The sequence below is a fragment of the Humulus lupulus genome, chromosome 4 (genome assembly GCF_963169125.1).
Source record: "Humulus lupulus chromosome 4, drHumLupu1.1, whole genome shotgun sequence".
In the NCBI taxonomy this organism is placed as follows: Eukaryota; Viridiplantae; Streptophyta; class Magnoliopsida; order Rosales; family Cannabaceae; genus Humulus; species Humulus lupulus.
In genome coordinates, this window is record NC_084796.1 from 102,627,430 (window position 1) to 102,648,596 (window position 21,167).

General features: G+C 36.6%; 3 protein-coding genes across 6 annotated transcripts; all 3 read left to right on the plus strand.

The window, feature by feature from the left end:
• The first annotated feature begins 3,073 nt into the window (after positions 1–3,073).
• Positions 3,074–6,772, plus strand: LOC133829094 (mediator of RNA polymerase II transcription subunit 15a-like). Of its 2 annotated transcripts, XM_062259023.1 has the most exons (5): positions 3,074–3,549; positions 3,694–3,763; positions 5,054–5,175; positions 5,620–5,731; positions 6,149–6,772. In XM_062259023.1, the coding sequence occupies exons 3-5, from the start codon at positions 5,066–5,068 to the stop codon at positions 6,284–6,286; spliced, it is 360 nt and encodes a 119-aa protein (XP_062115007.1). In that variant the 5' UTR covers positions 3,074–3,549; positions 3,694–3,763; positions 5,054–5,065; the 3' UTR covers positions 6,287–6,772. The 2 variants fall into 2 exon arrangements, with proteins under 2 accessions (XP_062115007.1, XP_062115008.1); XM_062259024.1 differs by lacking the exons at positions 3,074–3,549; positions 3,694–3,763 and adding an exon at positions 3,960–4,086.
• Positions 6,773–7,122: 350 nt separating this feature from the next.
• Positions 7,123–7,627, plus strand: LOC133829095 (mediator of RNA polymerase II transcription subunit 15a-like). Its single transcript, XM_062259025.1, has 2 exons — positions 7,123–7,336; positions 7,419–7,627. The coding sequence occupies exons 1-2, from the start codon at positions 7,127–7,129 to the stop codon at positions 7,509–7,511; spliced, it is 303 nt and encodes a 100-aa protein (XP_062115009.1). The 5' UTR covers positions 7,123–7,126; the 3' UTR covers positions 7,512–7,627.
• A 319-nt stretch (positions 7,628–7,946) lies between these two features.
• Positions 7,947–10,515, plus strand: LOC133829096 (ureide permease 3-like). 3 transcript variants are annotated; one of them, XR_009891520.1, is made up of 5 exons: positions 7,947–8,213; positions 8,433–8,576; positions 9,458–9,596; positions 9,714–9,876; positions 10,237–10,515. XR_009891520.1 is itself a non-coding variant. In XM_062259026.1 (5 exons), the coding sequence occupies exons 1-5, from the start codon at positions 8,211–8,213 to the stop codon at positions 10,310–10,312; spliced, it is 459 nt and encodes a 152-aa protein (XP_062115010.1). In that variant the 5' UTR covers positions 7,947–8,210; the 3' UTR covers positions 10,313–10,515. The 3 variants fall into 3 exon arrangements, 1 of the variants encoding a protein (XP_062115010.1); XR_009891521.1 differs by having other exon boundaries at positions 9,492–9,596; XM_062259026.1 differs by having other exon boundaries at positions 8,499–8,576.
• Positions 10,516–21,167: the final 10,652 nt, after the last annotated feature.

A 21,167-nucleotide genomic window follows, 5' to 3' on the forward strand; every position in this document is an offset into this window, starting at 1 on the left:
GTAGGAACGTAGAGTTCTATGTTGGGGACTATGTGTATTTCCAAGTTTCACCGATGAAAGGGATAAAATAATTTGGAAAGAAAAAGGAATGGAAATCTAGGTTCGTTGGACCTTTGAGATCCTGGAAAGAATTAGGCAAGCGGCCTACATATTAGCCTTGCCACAGTACTGGCGAGGGTTCATATGGTGTTTCACGTATCGAAGCTAAGGAAAGATATGTCGAATGCTACACAGCAGGAGTTATCTTCTGAAGAGAAGCCCATGGAGATTCTGGATAGAAAGAATAAAGTCTTATGTCACCGTAGAGAAAGTGTTAAAGAAATAGCAAAGTAGCAAAAAAGACTTAGAAGATAGAGTTAGATATGTGGGACTAGTATCCTGAGATGTTCAAGTAAATTTTGAGGATGAAATTTTTTTAAGGAGGGGATAATTGTAATGTCTCAAAACTCTTGATAAAATTAAAGTGCTTTGATAAGTGTGCCAGGAGGGCACGTGGAGAGATTATGTGGATTATATTATTATTTAATTGAGTATGCATTATTATGTGTATTGAATGTGTTTGAAGACAGACTTTTGTTAAAAATGAGCATTTTCATAATTTTGACCCGCTGATGGAGTATTTGAAATTATATGTGTATATGCATTGATACCACATTATTATGTGAGTAAATATGTGACATTCGGCATGAGTGGGTCCTTTTGAGAAAATTAGCAGAAAAATCACAACTGGGATAAATGTCTGGCTTGAGTCGAGCTGAGGGGTATTTTAGGGAATGTTAATATTTTGGGAATTATGGGTTATGAAATTAATTGGTGAAATAATGGTGTTTTAGTGATTGTTGAATTATCTTGATAATTAGAAGTGTAAATTTAGGTTTGGTGGGAATTTAAACCAAAAGACCAAATTGCCCTTGAGCAAGCTTTGAGGTTAAGTAAGGGCAAGGGAAAAACTGTCAATTGACCACATAATTAGAAAAATAGGAAACCCATGGCTGAAGGTTTCTCTTCCATGTTTAAGCCTTCTCTCTTTGCTTTAGTGACTTTTTGAACACTAAGCTTTATTCAAGGACATTCTCAAGGGTGGACCAAGCTCTGTGGAATTTAGAAGATTTGTGGAGGGGTTTAAGTTCTAGTGGAGGAGTTAGCAAGAGCTAAAGGTCATCTTCAACCTAAGGAATTTAAATTTCATAGCAGAGGTAAGTTTTTGGTTGCTCTTCGATGATGTTCATCACTTGTTCTTGACAAAATGTGGTATTTTGGTTTAATTTTCGTAATTGCTGGCTATAACTTATTTGGGTGAATATATGGGGATTATAAACATGTTTTGTAAAGGATTTAAGCTTGAATTTAGGTTGGAAAACCATAAAAATGTTTGAGATCTTGAGTTTTAATGAAAATAAGAAGTTTTATCTAAAATTATGACTCTTTGAGTTTGGGGGTTGTAATTTGGAGTTTATTTGGTGTTATTAAGTATAAGTTGACTTGTATGTATGTTTTGCAGTATAAGTTTTGAGTTTGGTGCAGTTTGGAATCAATTTGGGTTGGTTTCGAAATCTAGAAAAACACAGAATTCATCTCTGTGATGAAACGATCGACCAGCCTGTGGGAAAAAATTGACCGTCCTTTGGTTTTAGGGTTTGGCAATTTTTACCAAACGGTTGACCATCTTGGGAGAACCGGTCGACCGACTTGTTCGGGCAGAGGGTTTTTGTCACGTCCTAAAATTCCTAATAAGGCTTAGTGTCTTGATTAGTGTGTCAGGAGGACATAATTGGATGTATTTGTGATTTTAATGAATATACATATGTGATTATGTAGAATTATATGAGTTATATTATGATATGACTGTGTATGCATGTTTAAGTGTATTAAATGTGCTCGTGGGCCCATTTTTGTTAGAAATGACATATTTATAATTTTGACCCACTGAGGGTATATCTGTAATTATATATGTTGTGTGATGAGACCACATTATTATGTGGATATATTTATGTTATTTTGTACGAGGCAATCCTATGGATTATGATTGTCATTGTGAATATGAGATAAAGACATTGGCTAGAGTTGGTAAAGGATTATGATTGTAAGATCTTGTATCATCCAAGAAAATCCAGCATGGTGGTAGATGCTTTGAGTCAGAGAGGTTCGAGACAATTATTCAGTTTGAAGCAGATATCAAAGGAGTTGGCAAAGGATATGACTAGAGCAGGAATAAAGTTGGTGGTGGATCAGTTAGCCAACATCACCTTACAATCTACTCTTATGGAGAGGATAAAGGAGGGTCAGTTGAATGCTCCTCAATTTATGAGGCACAGAGGGGATGTCCTAGCTGGAGTGGCTAAGAACTATACTATTTCCAAGATGGGTTTGCTGAGGTATAAAGAGCAGATTTGTGTTCCGATGGACTCTGCAATCAGACGAGAGATTCTAGATGAATCTCATACTACACCTTACTCGTTGTATCCAGGCACCACGAAGTTGTATCAAGATCTGAAATCTTTATATTGGTGGCCTAGGAAGAATAAAGATGTAACTAAATATGTAGCTAAGTGTCTAACTTGTCAACAGGTGAGGGTTGAATGCTAGAGGCCAGCTAGGTTGTTACAGCCTTTAGGTTTTCCTAAGTGGAAGTGGGAAGACATCACTATGGATTTTGTGGTGGGCTTGCCCAGAACGGTGGGGCAGCATGACTTGACATTGGTGATTGTAGACAGATATACCAAGTCGACCCATTTTCTATCTGTGAGGAATTTTTTTTTTACAGTGGATCAGTACGCTGAGCTGTATGTCAAGGAGATTGTTCGTCTCCATGGGGCTCCGAAGTCTATTGTTTCAGATCAGAACCCCACATTTAATTCTAAGTTTTGGGGAAGCCTGCAAAAGGCTATGGGTACTTAGTTGAATTTTAGTACCGCCTATCATCCTCAGACAGATGGACAATCTGAGAGGACAATTCAGATATTGGAAGACATGCTTCGGGCATGTGTACTAGACTTTGAAGGGTCTTGGAGTAAGTATTTGCCTTTGATTGAGTTTTCCTACAACAACAGCTATCAGGCGACTATTGAAGTCACTACAACAAAAACCCATTTCCATAACACAAAAATTTAACACTTTTAAAAAAGTATTATAATATATATAAGTGTATATGTATATAGGCGGGACTTTTTGGCACCTAATTTTCCCCAGCCCCCCAAAATTTTTCACACAGTCCCAATTGACCAAAAAATAAGAAAAAAAACCCATTTTCACACGGTCCCAGTCGGTCCCCGATTCCCCTCTCTCTCTCTTGTTTCTCTGTGTTTACCCCCCCTCTCTCTCTCTTCGTTTCTCGACCAATCTGCCCAGGAGGAGGACGATTAAGCTTGCCCAGGTACGTTTTCCTCTCTTCGTGTAAATGTGTATGAATACCCATTTTCAAGTTCAACATTTTCAGTTCTTCTCTGCGCAGGCTTTGTTTTTCAAGTGGGTTTTTGACATTGTACTTTATTTCGAATCCAGTCCAACATAATCTTAACTAATTCTCCGTGCCAAAAAAACCTCGGCAAGGTTAGTGTTTTAATCTCATCTCATCAATTTTGTTTACTTTATTTTGTTGTTATTGAATTTGCCTTTTGGATTCATTTAGAATGATTTTGATGATTCGCTTTAGGGTTTGATCCTCTGTAATTTTGATTTAATTTGTTCTGTTAGGTCTTCGCTTTGGACATGATAACTAAATTTTGAGGAAGCTTCTACACCAAACTCGAAGAAATCGTTAGAGGTTTCTTCTACTCTCTCAACAATATATACGACTCTTTTTCTTTTCCAAGCTGAGATGTTTGAGTAGATTTTCATGCACTTAAATACTTATCTGGGATTTTTATTTTTATTTGGAATTTTTATTATTATTAACATGCAAAATTTGGGAATTGATTTATGAAATTCGGGTTACTAATCCTAGATATCTTCATATTATTTTTCCCCGAAATCAAATCCATCTCACAGCCCTCACCAGCCTTCTTTGTCTCCTCGTTCGTCGTTTGTCAGCGTCCATCTCGACGCTGCTCTACTCATAATTTTTTTCTTCTGCCCTTTGCAAATCAGGTTGGCTATGGATTTTTCTTTCTCTTCTTAGTTTATTTTCATTTTTCTGTCCCATTTTTGTGTCAAAATTGGCTTTAAGGAAATCTTAGTTTCTTTCTCTCCCTCAAATCAATTCATGATCAAAGATATCCATAAAATTTGGGTCTATTGCTTTCTTCATTTTTGGAAGGCTCAAACTTTTTATTATTGCCAGCTCCATTTTGGGAGCTTGCGTTTATAATTCAGTTTTCCTTATATGAGTTTATGTACTGATACCTCCATAAATATGTGAGCTACTTTCATACCTCATCGTTGATCTTTCTTGTATGGCCGAGAAGAGATTTCAATATGAAGTCGTAAGAGTTTCGAAGAATTATGGGATGGTCAAATTTGAGACATGATGGTGTTGCTTGGATAGTAGCTTATGGGATTTTAGATTTTCCATTTTGCTTTGTGCTCTTTAATTTTTAATTTTTTAAAATATATTTGATGTTATTTGCCCCTGGGACTTTATTTGAGGTGTTTGGAAAAGTACATTTTGATTTGTGATGATTCGGAATTTTGTGGTCAACTTTTGAGATAAATTTTGTCATTTTTCTTATTTTGAGATTTCAATATGTATTTGCTAAAATGACTCACAAACTGTGATCTAAGAAAATGTATAGTTTCAAATCTGAAATGATCATATGTTACGTGGCAGGAAAATCAACAATGTAAGATATTTTTATTTTCCTTTCAAGTGTTTTTTAACATGTTTATACGAGAATGTGGTTGTTTTTCCATTTCCCTTGTGTTATTGTATATTTATTACTTTTCAACTGCTGCATATTGCCATGTTGCATTATTAGGTCAAGAGTTGCATGGATAACAATAAAAGTTCATGTTTTTGGATTAGTATTAATTGACTTGCATTATACAATACATTGTATTTTATTTCAAATCCAGTCCAACATAATCTAAACTAATTCTCCATGCCAAACACACCCAGAGTATTTTCAGCATGGACAACAATAATTGGAGATCTATTCAAGGTGGTGAACCCATGATAGACAATACTGATTGGAGAACTCAGCTGCAACACGATTCGAGACAACGAATTGTCAACAAGATGTAAGTGTCTTTTGAAACAAGAGATGCCTTGTTAATGGAAAATATTCAGTTGTACCTTAACCACTTAGGGCTTGATTGGATTGATTAAATAAAATAAAAATAAAAATCTTGTGTTCATTTTCAATTTTAAAAGATAGGAAACATGATTGGAAATCTTTATTTACTATGCGTATAGTAACATGTTTATCTCTTTTTGGAAATTATTCTAATAATTTTCATAAATACAAAAGACCAAACAAGATATCAAAGTAAACTTTCAAGGAAAACTTCCACTTTTTAGTATTTTTATTTTTTAAGAAAAACAAAACAAAAACAAAAAGCAAGCCCTTAATAGTTTGATTTTATTCTTTATGAAGTTTCCATCTTCAAAATTTATCTTATTGTACAAAATATATGAAAGGGTCATTTTCATTGACATATGTAATCTGATGTATTTATCGCAAGAATGGATACTTTGAAAAAGCATCTCCCGTTCTCAGGTCAAGATGGATTGCTTGAACTAAAGAAAACTGCTGAAAGGTTTGAGGAAAAGATTTACAGTGCTGCCACAAGCCAGGTACTTCCATATTTCTGATCACCTTCCTTTTCCTTTTTTTTCCTCAGTCACCTATATGTATTACTTGCATTGAATGCTGACATGATGTTATAGATGGATAAAGGCTGATTTATTGCTTAATATCATGATAATCGCAGAATAGGATTTATCTATATATATAGAGACACACACACACACATAGGCTGACATTAGGTTACATGTACTATCAAACAACCAGTTAGATATCTGAGGCTAACAACCCTAAAATATAGGAAACAGATTAATTAGGGATTTAAACTTAAATTCCCTTATCTAAAAAATATCCAATCTGCAACAGATGTACTTATGTTTACATGTTAATGTTTTGTGTCCTTGTACATGAACAATTTTTATGTATGTTGCTCCCTCCTAATTGGCATTTGTTTGTGATTGTTACAGTATGATTATTTACGGAAAATTTCACTGAAGATGCTGTCAATGGAGAATAAGTCTCAGAACAATAATGTACCCAACCCTTTTCCATCCAACCCCACTAATAGCAGAACCACAGATCCAGGTATAACAATGTGTTGTTAAATGGAAGCCAAAAAAATGTGTTTCTTAAGGGATACAAAATGCATATTTCAATCAAATTCTATTTTGTTCCATCCTCTTCCAAATTTTATGCTTTACTTTGGCATGTGAAGTAGTTATGTATGTAGTTATATAATAGCTCTTAGGAGCTTAATTTGGTAGTTAGAGGATCATGACTCATTCTCGTGGGGTCAGCTATCAGAAAAATATAATTTTTTTACATTTGCATTGGTAGGGATGTAATGGGGGAACATAAATGCTCATTATTTCAAATTATCCCTGATAGAAGTTTTGCTTGGACAAGATCTGTTGTCATGCCACCTCAAGTACACAATCAAGGGAAATCACTTGTAATGCCATTGTCATCTAATCAGGGCCAAACTCGACAACAACTACTATCTCAGAATGTTTAGAATTCTGCTGCTGTTCAGAGTTCTTCCAGTGTATCATCTACTCTTCTTCCTCCCACAAGCTTAAGTCAAAATATGCCTGGTAATTCACAGAACACGGTAGGCTATGCTAATACTCACAGGCAAATCAGAAATAGAGTCAACTACAACATCTGGTATCAAGAGGTGTAAGTTAGAGGTATTTGTCTTTTGCTGAAATGGATGTTTGTATGAATAGGACCTATTTTAAACATGGTTCTAGCTTCAAAGATCAATGTTTGACATTCAGCTCAATCTTAGATCTGATTTAGTCACTTGACTGATAGTGGAAGTGATTTTGGTGACTTTGTGATAGCATATACTGAGACACATAAAGATATGCTTATTATGAGTGTGCTGTGCTAAGAGTTAATTTTATCATATCCATTCAGAAACTTATACCTATGAAGTGACTATGGTGATCTTGTTGCAAGCAATTCATGCTCTTAAAGACGAAATTAGGGAAATAAATCAGCGTCTTATTGACACTGTTATTGATATTAGTGAGGAATCAAGTGTTGTAGCAGCTGCTGCTGAAGGAGGTGAAGGGACCATTGTCAAGTGCTCTTTCAGCGCCGTGGCACTCATTCCAAACATGAAATTGCAATATGCTTCAGCACAGATGGTGGGTTCTCAAGAATGATGAAGGGATTTTATCACCCCTATGTAGTATTTTATGTGTTGACTGTTCTTTTAATGTTTTGCAGTCTTCAATACAGCCATTAAGGTTGCTTGTCCCCACAAATTATCCCAACTGTTCCCCAATACTATTGGACATATTTCTAGTGGAAGTCAGGTAAGGGAAAAATCACACCAAATCCTCTCAAATAACACGGAAAAGTTTTCAGTTGATGTTGTGATAGTTGATGTGTATCTCTTGGAGAACTTTTTGTTCAGAAAAATGTAGTTTGAAAAGCTATTTGTGACATCAGAACTTTCATATTCCAATTTGGCTGAATATAAATGAAAATGAAACTTCTCCGATATTCCAATTCATGCTTAATATGGTTTTTTTTTCTGGGTTATTGATCTCTTATGTAATTGAAGTTAATTTTATTGCCTCTGAACTTATATTTATGTGAATTTCCATTTATTAATGCAGCATTTTGATTCATATCTTGTTAATGAATTTTCATAATTTAATCTGATAAAAATCAATTTTTTAGCTGGAGTTTATATTGCTTTTATTCATATTGTTTCTGATAGTTTTTAGTAAAATCTCTTACATGGTTTAATTGTGTCTACTGACTGCATAGTCAATGCATTACTTCATAAGACCACTCAAGATAGTTTTATATGTAGTTAAGGAGTCTAATTAGTTAGCATCAGGATTAGGACTCCTAGTGAGACTAATTAGGCTCTTGGGCTTTCATTAAAATTTTCAACCTTTATTTTTAATACTTGTGCTCTGTAACTGTAAATTTTCTATATATAGGGAGCTTTGGAAGACGAACTATCCGCAGCAAAGAGCCAGCAAAAACCTTAGACACAGTATTAAGATGGTAAGCTAAAGCTTTACTACATAATCATGAGGTGGTTATCCTAACTTTTCTATTGAATATGATGGTTGATTTAGTCACCATATTTCATCACAGGAAGATGAGAATCTACAATAATATCTATTACTGATGTATTATTTCTGTCCTATTATATTTTACAATTCTCTACCAACAATTGGTTTCAAACTACTATGTTATCCAATTTCTGGGGCAGTGCATTAGGGTTGGACTTTAGGGAGGGCACCTGTATATGATGTTAATATGTAACTTGCTTCATTGACTTTGCAGTATTTCGACGGATATGGGTATCATGGAACCTCATTTGAGCAGACATATCGATGTTACCCTTCATCCTTTATCGATAAGGTTAGTTTTGCTCCTCACTCGGTTCAGACTTCTTCTAGAATGTTTCACTGTTAGATGTTCTGTTTTTATATTTCAATAACCTCCTGCATTATTCAGTGTTTAGAGTCTATTGTAGCTGTGATTTATGTAGTGTTTAGAATAGCCTACCAAAACCTTCATTAAAGTAAGGTGTTGTGGATACAAAGAATCTAGAACATTACCTTCTAAGTTCATAAAAATTCTATGTAGATCATTTCCTCTGTTTGTATGGTTGCCAATTTTCCACCCATCCTTCATAGAATCTTTTACATCAATTAGACAAAGAGCCAGTCTAAATTTAATTCATTTTTCTTATGCTATTTTTCTGGCATGCATGTTAACTATCTTTTGGTTGAGACAATTTATTCTTCAAAAACAGAATTTGAGCAGAAACATTATGTTATTTTAACCATTGAAATTTATTTTTATAGAAGCTAGAAGCTAAAAGTTAGATAAGAAAATGAGATAAAAATATTGCTAGACAATTTTATTGTGACAGTCTTGTCTCCATGAAGTTTAATAAAAAGGTCCAATTATTATGAGACATGTCTAGAATCCATTATTTTTTTGTTTTTCCTCTTCTTTTTTTATATAATTCTTTTGGCTGCTCCTTCTCATGATTAATTCAGTATTGATTATATTTTTTAGCTCATTACAAGTTGAATCACAAATATTCAACACTTGCATATATTTAGATAAAGTTTACTTCATTCATTCTCTATTCTCTTTGATGAATGTGGTGCTATTTGGAGAGACCAGTGATAAGGAACACATCATAATGAAAATTTCATCTATTTGCCATAATGGAGTTGTATTGTATTGTATGTATTTGGTTTCGATTCATGTTAGGGTGATTGGCGCAGGATAATTGGCCTTCTATGATGTTTGCAATGGCAGGAGGGGTGGTACTTAGCCTTGGAAATCTCTCAACTCATTATGCTTGGGCTTTTGTTGGCTTATCAGTCAGAGAAGTGATCACTGCAAGCATAACAGTTGTTATAGGTCCTTTCTTTCATTCTCTCTCTCTCTCTCTGACCATTTCTAAATATTGATGTTTGTCTATGTTGCTCTTATAGATACTGAATTTTTTGCTTCTGTTGCAATCTTTAATGGTGACAGGAACAACCTCGAATTACTTTTTAGACAATAGAATTAATAGAGCCGAGATCCTTTTCCCTGGCGTTGGCTGCTTCTTGGTTGTAGTTTTCCTTGCTTCTACTGTCCACTCATCTAATGCAGCTGATAATAAAGAAAAGCTTGAAGGTTTTTCATCTAAAGAGGGGTATGTTTCATTCATTAAATGTTAAGCTTATCAAATAATTATCTTGTTTTCATTCATTTTTAAAAATAAAATCATCGAGCTTGTTGAGTGATGCAATTTTTACTTAATTGTTTTGTTTGATGGTGCACTTAAGGATAATGAGAATGAGCAGAAAACTAGCTGTACCACTATAGATGGCACTGTAAAAGACAATAATTTTTAGTATGGAAAATCAATTAAAATTCTCACATTTAGATGAAAAGTGATAATCTTGTGTTGCAAAAATACTACACAACAATATTTGGACGTTCATCACCTGACATTCAAATCCAAACATCTCAGATTCTCTATCACATTTAATAATTATAACTCTTGCTACAGGTGTTTGGGAAAAGCACTGTCATTGGACTGTCCATATGTTTCTTTGCTGGTGTTTTCTTTTCTCTATTCTCACTAACATTCAACTTGGCAACAAATGATCAATGGCATACATTGAAAGATGGGGTTCCTCACTTGGTTGTCTACACTGCATTCTTTTACTTCTCAGTATCTTGTTTTGTCCTTGCTATAATCCTCACATCACATTCCTTTACTACCCTATGCTGGACTTACCGAAATCATCATTCAAGGCTTATATGTTGAATATTTAAGACTACTTGAATACTTTAAGAATATTTTGTTGTTGATGAAAGTGTTGAATGTTTTAAACTAATTTGAGGATTGTTAATATAATGTTGAATGTTTTTACTATTTGTTATTTGAAAATCAAGTTCATTTGATGATGCTAGTATATATTAGAAAGCTAATTTTAATTATATAAAAAAAATTCAAATATAATAGAATAAATTAGTGTTATATAAATGAATATATAATGAGAATTTAAACTTATCTAAATATTAAAATAATACAAAAAATGTGTTATAATATCTATTACAATAACACTTTTTATAAGTAAAGAATTTTGTTATGCAAACATTTTTATATAACACAAATAATGTGTTATACTAAAGTGTAGTATAACACAAATTTATAAGTATTGAAATGTGTTATATAATCAACTATAAATAATATAATTAAACACTTATCTATGTATTAAAATAACACAGAAAGTGTGTTATCGTTGACAGTATAATAACACATCTGTATAACAATGATAAAGTGTTATGTAAAGTACCCTGACTTACGATAACATAGTCGGTCTTAACACATCATAAAGTGTTATGGTATGTTTTGATAACACATTTTTGGTGTTATTAAAAGCATTTTTTCTTGTAGTGAGTGGCTCCATATGAGATGTTGTATTGTAGGAGATGTAGATCACTCGTCCATTGGGATGAAATGGGTGAGAGGAAATATTTGGGTCATGAAGCATTTCAGAGGACCAATGAGGCTATTGAGAAGATTAGAGCTTGGATGCTCGCTTCATAGAGTAGATAGAAGAGCTACGCTGATCCCAAGCGTAGAAATATAGAGTTCCAAGTTGGGGACTATGTCTTCCTTCAATTTTCACCTTTGAGAGGAGTGAAGTGGTTTGGGAAGAAGGGCAAGTTGAGCCCTAGGTTTTTGCCTTGATTAGTGTGTCGGGAGGGCATAATTGGACGTATTTGTGATTTTAATGGATATACATATGTGATTATGTTGAATTATATGAGTTATATTATGATATTATAGTGTATGCATGTTTAAGTGTATTAAATGTGTTTGTGGGCCCAAATTCGTTAGAATTGGTATTTTTGTAATTTTGATCCACTGAGGATATATTTGTAATTATATATGATATGTGATTGAGAACACATTATTATGTGGATATATTTATGTTATTCAGCACGAGGTGATCCTATGGAGCATCTTAGCAGAAAAATCACAACGGGGTTAAGTACTTGGCTCGGGATGAGCTTTGGGGTATTTCGGTAATTTGGTAAATTGCCAGGATTTATTGATTAATGGGAATTAAATTGGTGAGTATTTGGGTCTAGTTGAACTAATTGGGGAATATGTGGTGTAATTCGAGGTTAATGGGTAATTAGGGTAAAATGACTATTGTGCCCTTGGGTTACTTTGGAAAAGATTTATAAGGTGAGGGTATGATGGTCATTTTGACCCATTATTAGACTTAAGTTGATAAGTGTTGGGGACTTAGCTGCCTTACACATTCAGTAGTAGTCTTCTCCTTATTCTAGTGCCTTCTTGAAGCCTTATCCAGTCTTGAAGCTCTAGGATCACTTGGATCCCGAGTGAAGGATTGAGGACTTAGAAGGAAAATTCAAGGATTGGGAAAGTGAGGATTGCAGCTGGTGTAGCCATCTTCTTCCTCGAATTTTTGAGTTTGGGCAATTGGGGTAAGGATTTCTTCAACTATTTTTGAGTTCTTATGTGTTCTTGAGGAAAAGCTTGGGTTTTGGGTTCAATTTTGATTTCAGGGGATTCTAAAGTGTTTGTGTAAGTTGTTAATGAAAGAAACTAATTGAGCTACTGATTGTTGTGAAATTTCTACTACGCAAGTGTACGTAGTCAAGCAAGTAATGATAATAGAAGTAAAGTATCTTTCCCACAGAGAATTGATCTACTAATTACCAAAAGTGAACTTTAATTTCTATTTTACTAACGAAAATAGATTGAAAATTAACTACGAACAATAAACTAAAATAACATATTTAAATTACAGAAAATTCTATAGAGAAAATATTAGAGCATTTTAACTTCATCAACCTTCAATTTTGTTCAAACTGTTAATATGATTCTTCTAACTATGATTATAGCAGGTTTACTATTGACAATTCTATTCTCTTTCAAGATATAAAATATTTAGTTTACCTGTAAATTTTCATCATGTCTGTGATAAATTCTACACATAAACCGCATTAAGAACAGAAACCTAATTGCTACACAAACCAATTTGTGTAGCTATTCCAAATTGAAATCTATGATTATGATTATCTATCATTCTAAATTGAAATCTATGTCTATTGCCTATAGCTATTCCAATTCTCACTTTTCAGATGTTGAATTGGAACAAAAAATCATGCAAAAGATGGTCAGTCAATTACAAGAATTAAACGTAAGAACAATAGATAATCATAGATTCAAGAAATCTTAGAAACTGCATTAAAGATGAAAAGAATATCCAGTGACTACATTAAAATACTCTAAACAGAAATTTAGTTCATAATGTCAAACATAATTGCATAAAAATAATCCAAAATTTAAAAGCATAAAGAGATGAAATAAAAACTAGTGAAATCTTGCTTCGTTCTTCCTTTCGGCAATCCAGAGCACTCTTCCTCGTTTAAAAAAAATTATCCTTTTATATTTCCATGAAAAAGCCCTACGAAATTACATGAAAATCCCAAAAAATTCCCACGTGACAATATATCGCCTATACCATATTCTTGATACAAACCCAAGGTCTCTGTTGTCGTTTCTATCTCTGCAAAAAATCCATATTCCTCAAGCGGCGATATATCGTCCAAGACATGTGATATATCGCCTATGCTGAATTTCCAATACTTAGCCAATTTTGACTAATCACATAGATTTTTAATTTAAAAACTCTGAACTCTCACACTAATCAGAATTATAGCGACAAACCGCAAAAGTTCACAAAACAGATCAAATACGTAATTTCACTTGAGAAAAACAACCAAATCAAACCAGAAAAGTCATGGATAAGCATATATTTTGTATGCATATCATTGATCTAAGGCATTTTTTAAGTCTGAATTCTGGTTTTTGATTGTTGAATTTCAGATTTTGAAAAGTATTGAACTTTGAAACTCAAAGTGTGATTCTTGGTGTTTTTGGGTTTTAGTATGTCTTGAGATTGTTTATGGGGTCTTTGAATTTTGGGTAACTTGTTTTGGGGTCAAAGCTTTGTTAAAATTGGAATAGAAAACTTGGTTTGGTGATTTTTGGGGGATTAGGTTGGAATGGGGCGAGTATGGGTCGAAGAAGTTACAGAAAAAGGAACCCAGAATTCTGGGTTTATGGTGTAGCACCCCTGCCCTTGTTTTGGATGCCCCTACACTATGTAGGGGGAGTTTGGGGGTGTCTCTACCTATTGGGTTCCCCTGCGCTATGCAGGGGGGAGCTTGGGCGCCCCTGCCCTATAACCATTTCAAATTGTGGTTTCATTGGGGCTTGGGAAGAGATTGGAGGGTCAGGGGACGTTTCCACCAGCCTGTTTGGTGGAAGTGGAGGTCCCGAGAGCATGTGGCTGGTCACGGAATCAGTATTTGGATTTAGCTCTTAACGGGAGTACCATATATGGTTGTGACTAGGTTACTGCAAGGCTCGTGAGAAAAGGATCGTTGTAATGTCCCAAATTTGTTAATAATGCTTAGCGCATTGATTACAGTGTCAGGAAGGCATAATCAGAGTTATATGTGAAATTAATCGAATATATGTGTGTGTATGTGGTATATATGATTTATATGGTGATATGAGTATTTATGCATGTTTATGTGTATTAAATATGCATGCAGGCCTGTTTTACTAATTAGAGCATATTTGTAATTTTTGACCCGTTGAGGGTATATATATATTATATATGCTTTATGAGTGAGACCACAGTGTTATGGGGATATATTTGAGATGTGTGGTCTAAGCGATCCTAGTTAACGGAAAAGTCACAATGGGGTCAAATACCTAGCTCAGGATGAGCCTAGGGGTATTTAGGTAATTTAGTACATTGATGTGGTTTATCAGGTAATGGGGATTTATTTGATGATTTTTTGGGTATGTCAGGGTTAATTGGGAATTTGTAGTGTTATTTGAGGTTTAGCGGGAATAGGGTGGTAAATGACGAGTTTGTTGTTGGAGGCATTAATGGACTAAGGTTGAGGCTATGGACATTTGAGTCTTTTTCCCCTAACCTTAGATAGTCCTAGGTTGTAGAAACTTTCAAAAAGAGAACCACATTAAACACTCAGCTCTCCTCTCTCTATCTCGCTACTCTCTTTCTCTCTTGTAGTGCTTGGGGTTATTAGGGATTTTTGAGGTGAAAGCTGGGGAAATTAAAGGGGTTGGAGCTAGGGATTGAGTTAAGGGCACCTTAGGGTTGCAGTTTGGCAAACTGAGGTAAGAATTCTTCCTATTCTTGGTAATTTCTGGTTAGGTTTTTGATGTTCTGGAGTTTCTCAAACTTAAGGTTTGAATTTTGGAGTTATGGTTAAGTTCTAGTTTAGGTTTTGTTTTATTTGTGTTTCCTTAAGTGTATTAATGAGGTTTTAGGATTCAATTTTTGGTTTAGTTGTGATTTGGTGTGAATTTTGGGAGTTTTGGCTCGGGGAAAAATGCAGGAAAAACCCAGAATATCTGGGTTCGCGGGGTCGCGCCACGACACTATTCTTGGAGCGTTGTGGCTCGTATGAACTTAGGGGCTGGGGTGGTTCTCTGAACCGCCTTATCGTCACGGCACTAGGTGGGCAGCACTGCAGCGCATGTCTAGGGAAGTGAGGGCTTAGGCTCTCTAACTTGTAGAGGGTCGCAGCGCTTGTGAGGGGCGCAGTGGCTCAAATAGAGAATTTTTTCCATATAGGGTTTTTAAGTTCGGTAACTCAAACCTAAAGACTCGGGAAGGATTCTACTACTTAGTTTAGTAGAATTCGAGATCTTGAAGGCTAGAAATTTACCCTAAAGTTATTAAATAGTATATTACTTTATGGTTGCCCATTATTTTATTGTGACTCGGTTATACCATTAGGGCTTGAAAGTAGGGATCGCGCTCAGCGATGCCATACTTTATTTGCTCGGGACTCCAGGTAAGAAAATTGCGCCCAGGTTGTAATTAGGGCTTGGACCCCTGTAAATGGATATGATTGTGGTTATAAATGTGATTATTCGATTAGGCAGGCTTGAACGTCACCTAAATATTCAGAAGTGTCGATTGCACTTGTCTGACTCATTGATTGCTAAATTGGATTATGTGTTTGTTTGAGCAGATTGTTGCTGCTAAGCTTGTTGTTTATATTTTGTTGCTTATTGAATCTGTTGATTTAAGTTTTCTTGTTGAGCCTTGGCTCACGAGTCCTTTGTGGTGGAGGTAAGGGCAGGGTAAGCTGAAGAAGCCACGAGTTGGAAAGCTTTAGGGGCGATGTGTACATATGCATCCTACTCGATTGCCACGGCCCGGATAGCTTGGGAGGAACTAGGGTTGAACTCTATTTTGCCGCCTAGGACAGCTAGTGTGTATTTTATTTGTCTTTTATCAGTCTGTAACCACTTTTTAGGATCCCATGTTTAAACTAAACAATTTTAATGAAAAATGATTACTTCGTTGACCAAAATTTTGAATACCTAACTTTGGTTTAGTATTTAATTACACATTTAAGTCCAAATGACTCCCTTAGCAAGTTAAGCACTATTTTAAACGCAGTGTAATGGTCTTTGCTAACCAAGGTGTTACAACTTGGTATCAGAGTAGTCTAGGGTTAAGGGTTCTTGAAGATTGGTTGGGCATGTACACTCATCGCTAAAGATAAGCCTGACTCATGGTTTGGTATCTAATAACGTTATAGTGTGCATATCTACTTAATTGAACATATGTGCCCTATCTTCATGCTAGAATAGAGAGCATTACATATTTAAATATATCTTGTGGGATTAAGGCCTATTAGTTGACTCATGAACGTTATAGACCTATGTTTTGGTATGCATATTGTATGTGGTTGTTGTGTTGTTTGGTTCTGCTCGTGGGACAGTTCTGGATTTGATTATCATGCCTAATAGGTTAAGTCATTGACTGTAGACAAATTTAGGAATTATGTATCCAAGGTAGTCAATTAGATCAGGCATTGTTAATATTGGGGTTGCAGATGATAGTCGGGGCTAGAACCCTCCATCTGCCCCCCTGGAATTGGCAGCAGATGTTTGCTAGCATGCAAGCAAGATTGCAAAAGCAAGAGGAAGAAATTAAGTGATTGAGACAATGGGTTCCACCAAGGAACGCTGCTCCATATGTTCTGACAACAATGACACCAGTTTCGATTCAACCTGAGGGTGGGAACAGTTGGGAACTACTGTATGAAAGATTCTAGAAGCATTATCATCCAGTTTTTGAGGGAGGCTTGGATCCGTTGAGAGCTAAACAGTGGATGGGCATGATTAGCTCCATCCTTGACTATATGGGAGTGGTAGGCAATGCATAGAGTGGCTTGTGCCACGTACATGCTGCGGGAAGATGGTCGAACATGGTGGGAAGTGGTATCCCAGACCCGGAATGTTGTCATGATGTGTTGGGAATTATTCAAACAATTGTTCAATGAGAGGTATTACTATGATGCAGTTCGAATTGCAAAGACCAACGAGTTTATGAACTTGTTTCAGGGTAGTAAGACAGTGACAGAGTATGTCAATGAATTTGATGGATTGTCCAAATTCGCATTTGATTTGGTACCAACAGGTGTGGCCCGGAAGGAGTGATTTATTCGAGGATTGATCTCTGGGATGGCCTAGAGCGTTAGGATCGCTCCAGTACATGAGATTTCTACCTACGCTTAAGCGATAGGGAGAGCCCTTGCTATTGAGAATGCAGGAGATGAGATATGGAGTGGGAGCGTCGTAGGGAAAGAAGCTCAGACAATGGTACCCCCAATTGCGGGATCTGGTAGGGGCGGAGTCCCTAGCAACCAGAAATGAAAGATTCCTGACAATTCTACTACCCCTGGTCTTGACAGGAGGAGTCATGGTACTCAGGGTGGCCACCAGGGCGGCAAAGAGGCCTAGAGAAGTTATCGAGTATTTGCTAGATGCAGGAGATGCCATCTGGGAGAATGTCTAGCGAAGGCATGTTTTCTATGTGGAATAGTTGGGCACTTTAAGAAGGATTGCCCGAGATTGAAGAAGGAAAAACCAAGGAGTACAGATAGCTCGACTCCAGCTCGAGTGTCCGTCTCGACACAATCAGAGCCTGAGGCTGGTTCATCAGAGTCGACAGGTCGGCTTTTTAGTTCTAGATCTTTTATATTGTGTTGATTAAGTCTAGAAATACGTATCTCTTAATAGAGGCATAGATGTGTTGTACATACTATATGATTATTACGTTATGGGGCTTGAAATCTTAGTGTCTGCCCAGGAAAGTTTGTGGTTTCTTGGAGATGGGTCAGAGTACTATTGGTAGAGAGTTAGCAGTAAAACTGATTGAGCTGGTTATATGAGGATTTTGATATGATTCTGAGTATGGATTAGTTTTCCAAATAAGGAAAAACCATGGACTGTAAGAAAAGATGGTGACTTCTGAGTTTAAAAAGAAAGGACCCGGTTGCGTTCACGAGATTCCTAGCTATTATGGTATGTACCACCAGGGTTATATCAGTTAGATCAGAGGAAAACTAGATCGACCAGTGAGGTTTTAGATGGGTTTACAAGGATTTTCTTGGATTGTTGTTGCCTCTATGAATTGAGTGTGCTAAGGGACTAATGCAGGAATAGACCCGGCATCCGAGACATCATGCAGAATGGTACCAGTTGAGCAGAAAGAATTAAAAGTTCAATTGAAGAAGTTAAACGAATACAAACAAAATAATAAAAAGATAAGAACTGTAGAAGTGCAGAAATATAAATAGACAAACAGGTTTTTTACGTGGTTCAGGCGTTAACGAGCCCTAGTCCACGAGTCGATGTTATTATACTTGTAGAGAATTACAGTAAAATGGCTGGTGTACAAGAACCTCACAAACTCACAATGTTTCTCTCCGGTTCTCTTGAAGAAGATGAAGCTAGAGAGATTTTGGCAGAGTTCTTGCTCTGTAATTTCTTGGCCCTCCTCCTATCGTAAAATGAGGAGGTTTTTATAGCTAGGGTTTTGGATTAGGGTTTTACTCTGCCCCTATGAGTCTTAATTACACCAGCCATAAATAGGGGATACAATTACCGTAGTAGCATGGCTACAAGGCTCTACGTAGGTATAATTACATGAAAATATGGGGAATGCCAAAAGGCAGCTGTCTTTTCCAGGCTGTCAGCGGAACAGTAGGCGAAAAGGCACTTTTAGGCGTGTTGGGATGTGTGCGGCCTCGACCTGTCAAGCGTGTCAGGCGGGATCCTGTGCTAGGTGAGTATCATTCCAACTATGCCTCCTCCGTGACTCGACCGCTTGGTCTTCTTCCGTGCGAGGCACGGAACTGTATCCGCGAAGGTAACCTGAAGAGCTTCTCCTGGACGGACCTTCCCCGAAGGATATCCCTTCGGGAGTCCGGGAGAATTGACGAGCTTCCGGGTCGCGGTTGCTTGAAAGAGTGTGCTAGACACTAAACGGGAGAGGCGAAGCCTTTCTGTCCATCCGCGACCCCTGGTCACCCTTCGTGAAAGACTTTGATAATTCTGCTTCCCCAAGGCTATCCATCTAAACGCTATCCGGAAATCTGAATAACAGTTAGATCAGAGGAAAACTAGATCGACCAGTGAGGTTTTAGATAGGTTTACAAGGATTTTCTTGGATTGTTGTTGCCTCTATGAATTGAGTGTGCTAAGGGACTAATGCAGGAATAGACCCGGCATCCGAGACATCATGCAGAATGGTACCAGTTGAGCAGAAAGAATTAAAAGTTCAATTGAAGAAGTTACTCGACTTGGAGATTGATTAGATGGAGCTTCTCACCAGGGGATATGTCAACACCATTTTTTAAGAATAAGGACAAGTCTGCGAGAACGTGTACCATATATGGATAGCCAAATAAAGTAATCGTCAAGAATAGGTACCCATTGCCAAGGGTGGATGATTCATTTGTCCGGTTGCAAGGTAAGACATTGCTCTCAAGAATTGACCCTCTATCTGGTTATTACCAGCTGAGGATCAAGGAAAAGGGACATTTCAAGAATTACCTCTTGCACCAAGTATGATGTGATGGATTTTCAGTGAAGGCTCTTGAACTGACCAATGCTCCAGCGACCCACGTAAATTCAACAAGTAGAGAGTATATGGATGATTTGGACAAGTCGTATTCAGATCAATCAAGAATGTTTTGAATTACTTCCAATTAGAAACAGAACACGAGTGACACTTTTCGTTGTTATTACCGAGGCTGAGGAAGCGAGGATTACAGGTAAGGATGTAGAAGGGATAAATTTCGATTACTCCAGATGATATTCAAGGTCACATTATGGGAAGTGATGGGATCATGTATTATTTAGTTAAGATAGAAACAGTAAGGAATTTTCTAAAGGAACATCTTAGAGGATAGAAGTATTGTGGGACTGGCGAAACACATCGGCCTTTACTTGAAGCATCTTCGAGGACTGCCATACCCTTGACTAAAGTAACGTAAGGACATAAAGTTTTCCTGCATGGATAGTTGCATACCGGATTTTCAGAAGTTGAAATAAGGGTTGATTGCCACACCATGGTATCAGTATAAGCATGTGGTGGATCGGTATATGAGGACGGTATGGTGGATTATGTCCTTGTTTATAAACGAGGAGTTAATAGTGCGGTGCGTCAAGGACTAGGGTGTGCCCGTGTGCAGACTGAAAAGGTGATTGTTCGTGCTTCACATTGGATAAAGGAATAAGAACATAAATGTTCTACACGGGACATTAAGTTGACAGTAATGCCAGATAGGCACGGTTAGGGTGAGGTGATGGCACTTATGGAAAAGAAGTGCACGCACTAGCATAAAATTTAAAGCGATTTGTCACCCTTAGGGGTTAACCATGAGATAAGGCATTGGTGGGAATTGGTGAAGGAATCACAGTGAAATCCTTTATTACTCAGAGAAAACTAACGTGGAGGTTGACACCTTGAGTAGAAAGGTTCGTGCCAGTTGTATGATTCGCAATGAACTATAGTAAAGTCAGGTGAGGTAATGACCGAGATCGGTATAGAATCTGTGATTGATGATTGGAGGATATACCTCTATGAGCGATGAAATACATAAAGAAATTCTTGTAGGAATGACTAAGAATCCTACTATTTTAGCATGGATAGATTAAGATATGAGGATTGGATACATGTTCTGATGGATGCTTGCGTCAAGGTGGAGATTCTGGATGAGTCTTATACCACCCCTTATGCTTGTTGTATCCAGAAATTTTAAATGTGTGTTAAGACCCAAAATCTGTATACCGTGAGGGGCTCACTATCTAACCTTTCAGCAAGTGAGAGATAAAAATCACAAGCCAAAAAGGTTATTGTGAGTCTAGGGCATCCTAGAATTAGTATGGAGGGATATAATTATTGACTGTATGGGTGGATCACCTCATATTGCAGGTAAGAGGATTGGATATGAGAAGTTGTGACTCGACATATTAAGTTAACACACTTTTTGCGTGTGTGAGCGAGTTATCATAAGAATAAGTATATGCGAAAGAAGAGCGTA

What these genes read in the sequence shown, in the direction of transcription:
- LOC133829096 (XM_062259026.1), top strand. An exon ending in CTTCATCCTTTATCGATAAG is followed by an intron (nt 8,577 to 9,457) that starts GTTAGTTTTGCT and finishes TGATTGGCGCAG; the next exon opens with GATAATTGGCCTTCTATGAT. An exon ending in AAGCATAACAGTTGTTATAG is followed by an intron (nt 9,597 to 9,713) that starts GTCCTTTCTTTC and finishes TAATGGTGACAG; the next exon opens with GAACAACCTCGAATTACTTT.
- LOC133829094 (XM_062259023.1), top strand. Translation starts at nt 5,066, where the DNA reads ATGGACAACAATAATTGGAGATCTATTCAAGGTGGTGAACCCATGATA. An exon ending in CAACGAATTGTCAACAAGAT is followed by an intron (nt 5,176 to 5,619) that starts GTAAGTGTCTTT and finishes ATTTATCGCAAG; the next exon opens with AATGGATACTTTGAAAAAGC. An exon ending in ACAGTGCTGCCACAAGCCAG is followed by an intron (nt 5,732 to 6,148) that starts GTACTTCCATAT and finishes TGATTGTTACAG; the next exon opens with TATGATTATTTACGGAAAAT.
- LOC133829095 (XM_062259025.1), top strand. Translation starts at nt 7,127, where the DNA reads ATGGTGATCTTGTTGCAAGCAATTCATGCTCTTAAAGACGAAATTAGG. An exon ending in AATATGCTTCAGCACAGATG is followed by an intron (nt 7,337 to 7,418) that starts GTGGGTTCTCAA and finishes AATGTTTTGCAG; the next exon opens with TCTTCAATACAGCCATTAAG.